The sequence below is a fragment of the Gymnogyps californianus genome, chromosome 3 (assembly GCF_018139145.2).
Source record: "Gymnogyps californianus isolate 813 chromosome 3, ASM1813914v2, whole genome shotgun sequence".
In the NCBI taxonomy this organism is placed as follows: Eukaryota; Metazoa; Chordata; class Aves; order Accipitriformes; family Cathartidae; genus Gymnogyps; species Gymnogyps californianus.
This window is the reverse complement of record NC_059473.1, coordinates 62,544,711-62,559,219: the sequence shown is the minus strand read 5'-3', so window position 1 is coordinate 62,559,219 and position 14,509 is coordinate 62,544,711. Positions and strand designations below refer to the sequence as shown.

The following is a 14,509-nucleotide window of genomic DNA, read 5'->3' as shown; positions in this document are numbered from 1 at the left end:
AATAGAAAGTACCATCTTTCATGCAACTATGACATTCATGTCTTTCATACCAGGGAGTGTTGCTTTGGATTATATACATAAGCCATCTGCAACTCTTCCATGACATTTGAAAAAATGTTGGAATAGTTATAGCAATAAAAATTAACCATAATTATCCAATCTATATCTGTTAACCAAAAAGAGAAATACTTCTTTTTCCACTGTAACAAACAGCATATCCAGTGGAAAAATCTGACTTGAGCTATCCTTTTGGAAGGGAAGCAGATGTTAAGAGAATTTCATTTAAGCACAGAAGTGAGACAGTGAAGATAAGGACTGCTAACAGGCAATCCACTTAATTTTAATTTTGAAAGGTACTCTCAAGGAAATCAAACCAGAAATGAAGACTAAAGAACTATACATTTCTTTGACCCAAGTCAGTACTAGCATTTACTTTTTACAAGTTATAACTGTATTAAATTTGCTTATAGGAGGATACAAAAGGAGTATAGCCACAGATTACCAAGAGAATTTCACTTCTGACCAACAGCTAAAAAATGAGGGAAGAAAATGGTCAAGGGATTATGATCAACTGTTTCTCGTACATGCCACAAAATTACAAAAAAAATTCCCTGCGGACCTGTAATAAACCCCTCCCCCCATTTGAATGAGTTTCAATTCCCAGGTAAAGATGAATCAACAAAATTAAAATATTGTGCTGTTTTATTGGTGTAAAAATCACACAATTGCTAGTTCTGATTCTGCAGAGATACATCCATGCAGTTAAACATCTATGATCCCACAGCCAGAAGAAGCCATTAAATAGAATATCTGCTGTTAGTCAGCAATTAATGCAAATTTACATATGAGATCAAAAGGTGTGTATCGTACAATATACAACAAATCCTAATACAGTACATCAACCTGAATAGCAGGATACACTCAGGGAACTCTTGTTAATAGTGAAGCTTGTCTATATGCCAGAGAAATAAGGCCTGGAAACAAGATGACAGAAGGTACCCCAGAATTCCTAAGAAGCAAACTGTTCATTTTTTGTTTTTATCTTTTTTTTTTTTTTTGCTGGGAATTAGAAGTTCATAGAGGTATTGACACATTACTTGACAATACAATTTGTTATAGTGAAGACTGGTGGACGTGATCTGTTATTAAAAGGTAATGCGTGAAACATGCAATTACAGGTGGTGCTTCGGTAACATGTAATTAATATGTTGGGGATTTACACCCAACTCTCCTCACAAAAGGGAGGACTGAAAAAGGTCTGTTCGATAGACTACCAATTGTACCATAAATCTTTATATGCATGCTGCTGAATCAGGATCATGAATGGACAAAATGTGAACACCTGGCAATCTGTGGTTACATACTCTATAATGTATGCAACGAAAACACAAAATCAAATGCAGCTGATACGGCAAACAGCCTGCAAGAACTCTGTTAACCTGAATAAGTTGGTTTATTGCAAAGAGGCAGGCTTTCTAGAATTGTGAAAAACTTTCCAATTGTGAAAGGCAGCTTGGGAAGTAACATCGGCTAATGACAGATTACTACTATTTCTCTTTTCTGGCACAATAAAATAAATGCCATAGCAAAAGAAGAGTTTATGTGCTTAAAGTTTAAAGTCAACTGATTAGCAATCCTCTTCTGCAAAGATGTTTCAACGGGAAAAAAGAAACCACTAAAAAATTCCAGTTGGAAATTTTGGCGACAAACTCTGCAAACTCAAGTCCAACAAAGATCACGGATGCCCACAGAAAATGATGTGAGAGGCAGTGTCACATTCAAGGAAAAAGTTTTTTTTTTTCTCTGTACTGAAATTAAAATACTTAAATACAAAAGTGGACAAATTGACAAAACAGAACCACAACATTTAATGTAGAATAGAGTGCACTGAGCTAGATGCATGGATCTTTAAATAGGCTTCGAAACCAATAACCCTTTCAAAATTAGTAAATTCACAGTTAACGGCAGTAGGCTTAGAGGTGAGAGAAGGGTCGAAGTTGTTCCAGTTGGACTTCCAGGGAGATTCTCTCTTCAAGAACATCCTACAAAAGAAAGATTTTCTACTGACTGTCCACAGAGAATGAATATTAAAAATTCCCTCATGTGATCAAAACTGCTAAATGTGAGCTTCAGTTTTGAGAACTAACGTCTTTTCTAGAATCTGGAGAACTCTTCCCATAATCTGAATAAAAGATTGGCTAGCTAGTAATTACTCGTAAATGAAAATCAATACTTTGCTCAAAGGTGAAGCCATTTAGTATTTTTTCATTTCTTTCAAATCACCCAAAACCACAAAGTTGTAACCAGCTGCAAACCCAACTATAAGATTTTCAAATGAAGTCTAAAATGTTAAGGGGGTACGCTCTCATCTCAGTTAAAGGATTGGAAACTCAATGTTTTTTCCCCGGTTTTTCGTCTTATGTGAATTTTACGCACCTTGACTCTCATAAACAGTAACAAGTGAAATTCAGGCTTGATAGCTGTTGAAATGGCCTATCTTCCAGTCTAGACAGTATCACATTAATTCAAGTTTACATTTAAGATTTTTTTATTAACTTGATAATTAAAATCAGATCTCTTAAGGTAAGAAAGATGGCAAGAGAAAGATGTTAAGATGGTGCTTACAGATAAATCCAAAATGATAATAGCTGACCTAGATAAACAGATGACTACTGTTGTTCTTATTAAGCTGCAAGTTTTGTATTCCAGATTATTGTATTTGTTTAAAAATATTTATGATTTTATTAAGACTTTAAGGTTTGCTTTTTCCTTCAGAGGAAAGCAAGCCACCTAGCTGCTCTTCTCAATGCTGCTTTTAAAGTATCTGATGACCACAGCAGCTACCTTGAATTATTAATACTAAGTTAAGATTTCTGCTTTTTTATTTTTAGTGTAGCTGAAAACAAATCAATACATTGAAAAATGTGTTTTGTAGTAGTAAATTCACAAAGTAATTCACTTTGTAATTTCACAAAGCTTGTCGCAATTAGGTATATTCTATGATCTACAAAAACAACTAAATTTTTTTTTTATATATATATATATCTTCCCTCTACTATGTATATCATTGGTTTGCAGAGATGCCTGTTACTGTGCATCGCTAACATCTTGCCCTCTCAGGCTCTTCTCTTAAACAGACAAAGATTATGGAATTACCTTTAGTTGCTGCTGTAGTTCACTATTCAATCTGGCCAAAACAGTGTTGGTTTCCTTGTTACGTCTGATTGATGCCTGAATTGCCTTCTTGTCTTTCCCCACTGATCTGAGAATATATTAGAAGTATTGTAATAAGTCATTTCGTCACTTCGCTGAATGTCTCATTTATAGTCCCTCTTTTTTACATGAGCAGAATCCTCTTTTCAAATTTTTTTAACTTGTTACACTTTTAATTTTCCCTCTTCTGCCTGGCTCGATTAACCTTGTTTGTTTGCATGGAAGCCACACATACTTGGTTTCAATGAAACAGCAAGCAGCACATTTTAAAAACTTGTCATAATCAATTTTCTGAAGTCCCAACACACTGTACCACATTAATTTACCTCAAAGTGACTAATGTAATAGTCTACTTTCATGCTAGGACACAAAGACTGCACATTTTGGACTGTTCATAGCCACCGTTATTTAAAATTAAACACTACATCTTAACACTTCCACCACTTATTTCCAACATAGTTGCAGAAATTAAGAAGAGTTCACACTCCAAAATTCAAGATCCCTAAAAGGCCTCCCAGTAGTAGAGGCTTCGGGATAATCTTGTTTAAAAACCAAAAACCTTTAAACTGTTAAATTAATCTAATTCAAACACACTGAAATTGTTTGCAACTCCTGGAACAGAAAGCGTGTATGCTGTTTAAATGTAAACTTTCCAGTAACAGATGTATTTATACACTTCTTGGGTTACCTAGGAATAGATGGCTGTGAAGCAAGAACAGCAGCTATGACACCTGTTTTCTGTGTATGTTCCTCAGCTTCAGGTCTTAGCTCATCTTCTGACTTTAACCTTCTGCGAATAGGCTTTGGTGGTGGAGCAAGTGGGGTAGTGCCTTTACCCTGAAGAGGAAAACACAGCCTATTAATTCTCACAAACTGTATTTTACTTGGATTATAATCTGGTAACTTGTTTGTGTTACATATTCTTAAAACCAGCTACTGAGCTAACTGAATTTAAAACCCATCAGATATTTTCAGACGGGCATCTAGCTGCATTCTCATACAGTCTGGAAAAAAACTTAAGTACTAAATCCTACCCCCTGGTGAAAGGGCAGTAAGTTGCTACACACTGACAAAGAACTGTGCAAGCAGAAACACCATGGTACAATTGACAATTGCAAATACACAACATCTCAGAGCACGCTTCCCCCCCAGTAATTATGTGTCTGTAACAAAAAAAAAAAGCTACTGATAACCAAGTTCTGCACTAAAAGTTTTGCTCTATTTCAAAAATTTGAACACACACAAGTATCTTAATTTTCTGCTATCTTGAGAATAAAGCTAATCATGAACATGATGCAAAAATTCACCATACACCTGCCTATTTCAAGCACATATTAGACCTAAGAAAACTGGGTTCAAGTGGAAGCGTATAAAGTTGCTGTTGCAAATCAAAACAGACATATAATTTCATATACATCAGACAACTGTGCTCTCCTTCCAAGTGTACTTTGCATACCACACTAGTGGGGACATTAGCAGGTGCTTTGTCTTCAACTCTTCCATCTGCTTTGGCAACTCTAAGAGAACTTGCAGAATCAGAGGGCTTTTCAACCTAAAGGGATATAAACTATATTTAGAAAACTACTTCTTAACAAATATTTCATTTGGCAACAGTTGGAATAAATACAAGTATGCTGTGTTTCTGATGCATGAATACACTTAACATCTAAAATTCCAGTTCAAGTCGTCTTTAGAAGCACAAGCTGGAATACAATACTACCACCTGCTTTGGAACAAAACCATCTAAAACTATCTTGGTCACAAACAGTGTTTTCACCTGGAAGCAGCTTACAGAAGAGGCACATAAGTAAAAAGCTGTACTTCCAGAATCAATAGTCAGATCTGTCTTTTGATTCAGAAATTAAGGTTCGGTACAGAATCTAAAATCACTATGAAAAAAAGACAAAGTAGTTACTTGAAAGCACTCTGCTCTCAAGCATTCTACTCCAGATGTTGAAAAACCTCTGAATAAAGTCAAGTCCCCAGTGTTATGAGGCACTGTATAGTACATAAGAGGCTGTGGCCTGATGAGAAACTGCTACAGCTGTTTCTGCTATTACATTACCACCACTATCTATTTGTTACTGCCAAAGGTTAATCCCTCCAGTGCAACACAATGCGACTGTTCTCCATCCACCTCAATGCAAAACAATCAGCAAGCTTAACTTAAGCAGTTTTCAGTGGCAGCTTAAGCTAACATAGATGATTTTGCAATGAGGTACATGGAGAGTGCTCAAATGGTTCTACGTCATTGACCTTCCTGATTAAGGGAAGCAAGAACATGCTGCTGATAGTTGCGAGAACTTTAAAGCACCACAGGTACTTTTGCAACCGAGGATGCAGAAGTGCCCCAGAAAACTTACAATCTGGATGAAGGCTACAAATTATGAAAGGAAAACATGAAGTAATTCATGTAATAGCAGTAAGCTATTATGACATTAATAGGAATAAACCCTGAGGCTGCCAAACTTTTAAGCCCTGTGTCTGTAGTAGGAAACAAGGTTTTGTAAACATCTCTAACAATCTATTATAGAAGGATGCCAGAGCTCTATTCACTTTAGCTGTTTGTCCAATGGCTTTGAACAAAACCAAATTAATTGAATTTTAGCAGATTTTTACGATACTTGACAGTCATCTCATTTATTAAGACAGACTATAAAACTTACCAGTAAGTCATCTGGAAGGCTGGCAAGAGTGAGCAGAAGAAAAGTTTTGCCTGTGCTAAGTCCTAAATACACCAACACAATTATGTTTGTGCACATCTATGTTAACAAGTACAAAATCTTCTGAATTACAATCAAGAACTGACAAGAAAGGAATTTCTTCTGCCTAGGTGTTTGGTAATTACTAAATAAGTGCAGCAGTGTGTAATGTAATAGCGTTTTAGCAATGGATTGGGACACCATAAAAAAACCCCACTGAGTTCAAACAGCAGAAGTAGGTTTTAACAAAGTCTCATAACTGTTGGTGGTATTAAGCAATTGACAGGATCTTCACTTCTGCTCACCTGCAAGACTTCTGAGTGTGTTTCAATTTCACCTTCTTCCTCTTTTACACCTGAAACAGCAAATGCCTCAAACTGGCTGAAGTCTGCAAAATTTGGCTGTTCTGGTATTTGTTGAGGTGAGGTACTGGTATGAGCTATTAGGCCATCAGCATCTACTGGACGATGCACATGAGGACCTGCACCCTGCAATAAAGTAACTAAAATATTTAGTGACATTGTTCTTAACATAGTTATCTGATGCAAAGAATCTCGCCAAACAACAGTTTGTGACAGAACATTAAAGATTTGCCTTTTTAGTGGACAAAGATTTATGTCCTGTCAGTAGGACAAAGTGCATTTCATTCAAGACACAGACAGATAGACCACTCTCTGTGTTTATAAAAATAGAGAAATATTTAAGAGAAAAGGAAGCTCAATCAGATGTGCTATTATCCAGACAATGAGACCAAAGATGGATGCACCGTAGGACTAGCTAAACTCATTGGACAGTAGATGTTTCTGCTGTAATACACTCCAGCTTGGCTCTGTCAGGCTTGATACAGCTTTTTAGTCTAGTTCCACAGGGAAACATGTTTATGTGATCACACTGTATGGAATATGTCTGTCATCGTACCCTCTTTCCTTGCAGATGATTTCTCAGTCCATTGACTGACTTCGATTGCTGCTAACTCAGATTCTAACAAGCAGCTGCTGCTGAAAAACAACTGAAAAGCAATTTTCTCTCTCCCACGTCAGATCTGCACAGCAGTTGAAGGATTCAGCTCATTGAGACAAAGAAAAAACAACTTTTGCAGGATTTGTTTTCTACCAAATCAGCTAACTGAACTGACTCAGACCAGGACTGCAAAGATCACCAAGTCTATGACAAAGGAAGAAGTGGGATCACTCCTTTTGGGAGCAGACATGTTATGTAAAACTATACCCTGTGCCAGACGGATGGAAAACAAACACTTATTTTGCAAAACTTCGAAAGATTGCTCTCTCAGTCTGCGTTATGGCCTATGAGCTACACAGGGACAGGTAACGAAATGTGAAAGTGTAACTTTCCTCTTTCCCACAATTCAGAGCTCCAGAGCCACTCATTCCTCTTCAATCTCTACTTTCACCCCTTCCCATGGTTCCACCAGAAGCAATTCTTTATTCAGGAAGGGCTAACATTTGGCTATAGTATAGGTTTTGCCATCATTCACATCCTGGTGGTTTCAAAAAATACCAAGCAATGTTACTCATTTTAGAGATAAGTTAAAATTCAGAGTTAGATAAAAATGATGCACCAAGTTAGAGTATGATTTTTCAAAAGTGACAACATCACCTGTGAAGGCTGTGGTCTTGGAGGCACTGCAGGGGGATAGGCAACAACTCCAGCCTGTTGCTGTCCTGTAAAAGAGGCATAGCGTTTGGCCAAGATTGTTACTCTTCACATTACAGTGCTATCTAATTTTTTGACTTGTCAACCTGAAGAAATCCTGCATTTTGCCTACATATTAACCTGTCATATTGAGGACCACAATTGTAATGTCAACTCCTTTCAAATTTGCAAACAGACAAAACAAGGAATCAGAACATGGATCTTGTCCTTTGTTCCAGCTCAAAGTATAGACATGGTCATACTTTTCTGATCTTAGTCCTTTTCTTCTTTTACCCTCATTATACACTCTTAACATTTTCTCATACTTTGTGATCCTGAATTGAAAAGTACTGACAAGTCAGAAATACAATAAAAACCTTTAAGCAGAGCATCAGAAGCGATCTTTAATCACTTCCTCTGAAGTGAAATACTTAACACCAGCCTCTAATACATCCGATAGCAAAAGAACTCCTCTTGAAAATTTACTGGCAGATGCAATTCATTGCATGTGGGTATGCTACCAAAATGTTATTTCCTGACTTCGCTTCCCACATTCAAAGGACTACAATGCCAGCATTCAGAATTTACTTCTAAATTATCTGCTTAAGCAAAGTGGAGTACAAATTTTAATGCAAACAGGAAGAGTGACAACATTTTCAGCTTTTTCATTCAGAAGCAGTCTTTTAGAAACACACTCTAAATCTTTCTTCAGAGGAAAAAAAAAGTTGTCTGCTTCAGGAATGTTATGTGCTGAAAAATAATATACACTAGGAACACAGTATATCTACCTGGGGTAACTGAAAAGGATCTGTTCATATCTAAAGATGATGACCGAGAATGAGAAGGATGAGGCCTTGGAGGGGGCGGCGGTGGTGCAGTGTTATCTGGAGACGTTCCTGAATGTGATCTGCAAAACATATAAGCTTCTGTAGTGATTTTAGGCAGCTACAACAGAACTAAAATTCAAAAGTTCTTCAAAGTATGCAATTAAAAAATAAAGTTTGATAGATGGAAAAGAGCCTGACTGCCATTGATTTTGAAGATTGCAAAATCAGTTTTAAACTTCTGATATTCTTTGATTTCACAATTGTTTTTATATTTCTATTTACTTAAATCTCCGTTATCCAAATTATTCTTATATTACCAAAAGTAATTTATCTTTGGGAAACCAACAGCCTGACACACATCCCAAACAATGATAGTTCAGGAACAGAGAATCCTAAATATGGCAATTCCATCCAGATGGTAGTCACTATAATTTGCAAAGTATGTAAGATGCAGTCAACATCCTGATTAGGTTTTAAATGAGTTAAGTTCAACATCACTGAAGAAGAATATTAAGTTTCTGTTGGACTTGCCTCCAGGTACATTGAGCTTAAGGAGTATCTCAGTGTATGAGATAGCTATTTAATTCTCTGCCTGAAATTTTCCAGATATGTATACTTGGTAGCATCTTCAGAAATTTTAACTCCTAGGTAGGATCACCATCTAGTGGATACCTGTTGTAAGTTCATCGAGTACACATAAGAAAGGATAGAAGGATGAAGTACTGCACTACGTGCCATTTAAGTGGGATTTATTGTATACAGAATTTTTGTACAGCTTCCATTTAAAAACAGCTTGCAGAAACTTCTTAACTAGTCCAATTTGAACAAGATAGATTTACTGAATCACTGACATGAATAAAGCTACTCTTTTATTCAACTCATAAATAAGTGATAAAATCTTTTCTACAACTGACTTCTGTAACATTCTTCCATAACTATCATAAGATATAAAACTAGGAGAGGTAAGAGGTACCTATGTTTCACACAAAATCTGATATTCCTGAATGTATAAGTCCAGGCAGAAAATTGAGTTATCACAATAGAAAAATTTGCTTTCTTAATATACTCTCCAGGACAATGCTTCTGTAACATTGCATAACCCTCCAGCTGATGAGATACAAATATAATTACACTGACTCCTATGGTCATCCCTCTAGCTAGTCTAATATAAAAGGCACAAGTATAGGATTAAAAAAGGGAGAAAGTGGTTTAGGATACTCCTGAAGTATCATTATCTTACATAGTCTTGCCAGTTTTTGCTTTTTGAAAATACAAAAAGTACTCTGGACTAATGACAAGGTTAAGGACAATGTCATCTCTATAGATAAGGTTGCAATTGGTAGAAGAGATATCAGTGGAAGGAAGTAAAAGAGGAAGTGGGAGAAAAATTTCTTGGATGGACACTGCCAGAACTGCCAGATCTGGATAGAAGCTACCTGTGCCATAAAGCGGCAGCTCATCAGAAAGCTTCATTCATCCACACAAGTTCAGCAAGAGAACCCAACCCAAAATTAGAGATGAAAAGAACACGTTGAAACCATCATGTTGATAGTGCAAAAACATACATAGAAGCAGGACAACCAATCAAATTTGCCATGAAATAACAACGGAGGAAAGAAGTTTTCAAGCTGCTGTACTGAGAGGCAATTGCAAATCTTTCTTTGCTATTGAAGTCACCCTAATTATTTTTGTTTTGAAACTTACCTCTGAAACTGATTGTAAGATGGTTAATGGCGTAGCTGGTTTTTAATCCTATTCAGGCAGATTTAATGGGAACAATTAGCACCAGCTAGTACAGCACATTCTCTTATGTCAAACGATGCAGTTGTTGATTATGTGTTTGCATAGCTTCCTCCAATCCCTTAATTTATGTTGGGCCTACAACTGCCCTTCATTTTATAAAAGCCCATTATTAAAAGAGATTGAGTTACTGCCGTGATATTTCTAATTTATGTTTTATTCTTCTTTTATGCTAAAAAGTCACAAGGTCCTTCTCCATTAATGCCTAATGGATATTTTTAAAAATACAAAAAACTGGTTTCAAGCAACATCATGATCTCCTGTACTTACATTCCCTTGTGTTTAAGGAGAAAGTCTTTATCAAGATTTCTGACTGAACATGGAGTTTCATCTGACTGGCCGATCTCAAACAACTTTTTAGACTACAGTATTTTTTTAATTTTCACTTTACACATTAGCAGGAACAGCATACACTGTTAATGCATTAGAAAACAGACTGTCTCCAGATTCCCAAGTGTTAAAGTTAAGAATCTATTTAGCCATCGTTTTACAAGCTAGTTGTCAAACAACCAGAAGTTCAGAACAGGCTTCTCTAAACACCTTTTATTTATTTTTTTTCAGTTGCTACTCTACTGACCGTTGCCGCGTTACAGTGCTTCCAATTTGCTCTGGATCTGAAGTATAGGAGTCCGAACTGCTGTAACCATCTGCTGGCAAAAGAACGTACAAAGTTTCATATTTGTTTTGCATCATTAATATACCCTAACAGATATAGGTAATATATAATTACAAATATCCAATTTTTTTTTTTTTTAAAAGGTTTATGTCCTTGTATTGCTTCCCTGTAAGGTATCATCTGGGCAGAATTCAAAATGCTTGAGTCTGAATAACTGAAGGATTCAACACAAACCAACTCCCCTCGCCCAATACTATGAGTTACTGTTGGGATGTAATGAAGAATAAACAATGACAATAACGTTGTATTTAAAATACAAAATGTAAGCTTCATAAGCAATAATTTTTAAACACTTGACATTATCACTTCAACAATCTAACCAACAAGAGTAAGGGACATCCAAGAAAAAAAAAAAAAAAAGCAAGGTGTAGGACATGCTTGATTTTAGAAGTGCTGAAGGATTGTCACCAACCTTAGAAGTCAGAAAAAGGAAAAGATATGTACAGTACACAGATGAACTCGGTAGCTTTGCTACTACTGTAACTTCTGTACCTTCAAGGCTGGTAGTCAGCTCTGTTTTGGACTAAATCTTTCTAAAAGCTTTCACAGCTTTTAGTTAAGGCAACCTATAAAAATGAAAGATGCTATTACAGCATCACGTAGACAGCCTCCTTAAGGACACCCTTACCCTTAAAAGCTGTGCAAAGCTTGAGGTTTTTTCCCCAGAAATGAGGAGTCTCACCAACATCACAAGATTTGTGTGGAATTAATGTAGACAGAAAAATGGATCTCAGAATAATTTATCACAAGGGAAGATTCCAGAGCACCTGGTAAAGCACAATTCAAGGTGGAAAGTCACTGGAGCAATGAGACTCACCTGATTAGTTATCAGTAAAGAGGAAAATTCTACTCAAGAACATAAAGATTTTTCTGAATTACCCAGTCTCAAAGGATTACTTTAACCTCCTAGGACATGAAAGTTTTCAAAAGTGTTGAGACACATCAACTAGGACCCAGAGACAAGAATCCTGCAGAGGTGACTTTCCTGTTCAGCAAGGCACATTCTTACCTGTTACTTTTTTTTTTTTCCCCCTCCTTAAAACTGCAGGTACATTAATCTAGCGAAGCTGGCTTGAGACCTTTACCATGCAGTCAGCTGAGGAATACCTTATTTCAAGTTCATTTCAGATTAGAAATTATTTTGCAGGTTTACAGGTGTGTCTACTCAAAGAGGACTACAAAGTACTAAAAAATATCTATATAGACATTCTTTAAAAAAAAGAAACAGAAATGTCTACCATGAGATGACATTTAAGTTTTCAAGGATCACGTGAGAAAATTAAGTTTTAAGCAGAAGTTGGTTATGTGGTGAATGAAATTATCTCTCTCCAATCCAAACATCTCTAGTACTCGGTATATTTCTCAAGCCATTCAGTATGTCATATAACCTAGTCAAACAAGAATTCAAGTAATCACACTTCTAAAGAGGAAAAAGTAAGCCCTTCTGGACGAAAAAATTTTACATAATTTCAGTACAAAACTACTAGGTTTACACTGATAATAGAAGAAGTATTTCCAAACCAATTTCAAAGACATTTGGACAATAAACAATTTTAATGGTCATATAAGGCAAAGGATGGTCACGTAGCAAATGTAATCTTCATACTGCACCAATATTGGCTAATCCAAACGCAGGAGTTTGAACACAATCTTAAATCTAACAGAATCCTTTTTCAGTATTTCCAGTAACGTAAGCATGATAGTCAGGTAAAGTACCCATTATGAAGGATACAGAGATTTTTGCAATGTTATTTTTGTCCTCAAGGCAGGTTTCTACTTTTCAATGCTAGTAATACAAGTTAGTCTCCAGCGTTGTATTTCATTACGAAGGAAGGGGATTTAGATTATCCTTCCCTTCTGATTGCAGTATTTACGATCTCGTTTATATCATTTAGCAGGAGTTTAAAATAACATTCACAAAATTGTCCTTAATGACATATTGAAGTAGTATGTTGCTTTAAAGTTAAAACAATTTGGGAAAACAGCAGTTATTTTTGCTGCTTTTATTTTTACTTGCATAGTAACAGTTTCAACACTGAGTGTCCAGCAATCAGAAGAATTATTGATGAACTTCCCCAGTTATCACTTTCTGAGGTTACGGATCCTCTCTACTTTGTTCCAAACCACACAGCTTGCACAGAAAGACAACTGTCCAGTGCCTATGCCTACTGACTTTTCTTATCTCATGCAATGGAAAAGTTTGTCCCTGCTTCCTGGCTTAGGTCTGAGCTGCTGTTTACAAATTCATAACTTCCAAGCTGAATTACTGTTGATATAAAGCAAGGAAAATAAAGACAAAATGCTAATTTCTCAAGATCAAGATGATGCTTACGTATTCTCAATTGGTTCTCAGTTCAAATACTATTTTAATATATTGATCCATGAACAGTAGACTATGAGAAGTAAAATAATTAACCTGCATCTAAATTTTGATCAATAAAACACTAAGAAATCTGTACTCTTCTGTACAGTGCAGAAAAAAGCAGGTGAACTTATGAACAAAACATTCTAGAAGAAATGTTCTTAAGAATACCCATTTATGAAACAACACTTCCAAAACAGCGATATATAAAAAAACCCAAACAACAAAACCCACTTAGAAAAGGACTTGCTTAAATTAAGATTGAGACTCCCTATTCTCAGATGAATTCTGGCACAGCTAAACAAAAACAAGCAACTAAAGCAAACACTGAAAAATGAATCCAGCCCAACAGCTCAAGGAAGCGCACTATAGACATTGTCACTGATTTAGCATAGAAGGTGCTCAGATACACTATTAAAGTATGACACTAAAGAACATTAATAAATGTAATTACCAAGACAGCAAGTCTGCACAAAAAAATCCTGTTAGATTTATAGTGGTTTTTTTAAGCATCAGAAATTCGTTTTCTAGAGTTAGCTTGTATGACATGATTTCTTCAGGATTCACCTAAAAGGTGTCAACCATCCAAATTACTTACAATATTGACAAGAGCCATTTCTTCAGAAAAAGGATGGGCATCCCACAATAAGTACAGCTTGAGGTACTACAGGGTGGCTTTATGTTACACTGCAATAGGGTTTGTTTTATTTCACTACATTCTTCTTCTGAGGGAAGAGTACTTCTTGGTATAATTACAGTTACAGGCCCTTTATCAAAGGTTAAGCTACACTCGGATAAGGAAAAGGGAGTACAGAAAGGCTCTCAGAACTTAGATCCTGCATACAGTAGTAGTTTCCCCACTAAAAGACCATGTTTGCTCATTCTTTCTTTTGCATCAGAAGACTACCTAGTAAAAACAGAACTCTGCTTGAAAAAAAAAAGACAGACAGGCTCAAGACATTGCTCAGAACGAAGAGTGCCACTGAAACAGAGTTCATGAGGAAAGCAAAACACATTGCAAAAAGGCACTTTCTAAATTACTCCTGTATTACAAACCAACCAAAATACTTCTGTCTTACTAACACAAAGGACTCAAAGTAATGAGTTCTTCAAATCTTATTTTTACTGAAGAAAAGTTCCCAGCTTAAAGAAAACAAAAAAACCCTCAGAAACAGACTCCAGAGATTCATTCAGGCTACATATAATCTGGGACCTCTCTCCATATTAGACAAGTGGGCTAATCAAATAAAAATAATGCAAAATGTTTTGGACACAG

General features: G+C 36.1%; 1 protein-coding gene across 11 annotated transcripts in view; it reads right to left on the bottom strand.

The window, feature by feature from the left end:
• Positions 1-160: 160 nt before the first annotated feature.
• REPS1 (RALBP1 associated Eps domain containing 1) overlaps positions 161-14,509 on the bottom strand; it is a 69,711-nt gene continuing 55,362 nt past the window's right edge. For 6 of the 11 annotated variants that reach the window (XM_050893504.1, XM_050893505.1, XM_050893511.1 and 3 more), the window contains 8 exons: positions 10,773-10,845; positions 8,357-8,475; positions 7,533-7,597; positions 6,221-6,403; positions 4,670-4,765; positions 3,902-4,050; positions 3,157-3,262; positions 161-2,042 (listed from right to left, as the gene is read on the bottom strand). In XM_050893504.1, the coding sequence (XP_050749461.1) occupies positions 1,974-2,042; positions 3,157-3,262; positions 3,902-4,050; positions 4,670-4,765; positions 6,221-6,403; positions 7,533-7,597; positions 8,357-8,475; positions 10,773-10,845 (860 nt within the window). In that variant the 3' untranslated portion in view covers positions 161-1,973. The remainder of the gene's footprint in view (positions 2,043-3,156; positions 3,263-3,901; positions 4,051-4,669; positions 4,766-6,220; positions 6,404-7,532; positions 7,598-8,356; positions 8,476-10,772; positions 10,846-14,509) is intronic. The other 5 variants (XM_050893506.1, XM_050893508.1, XM_050893509.1 and 2 more) reach the window with 4 other exon arrangements.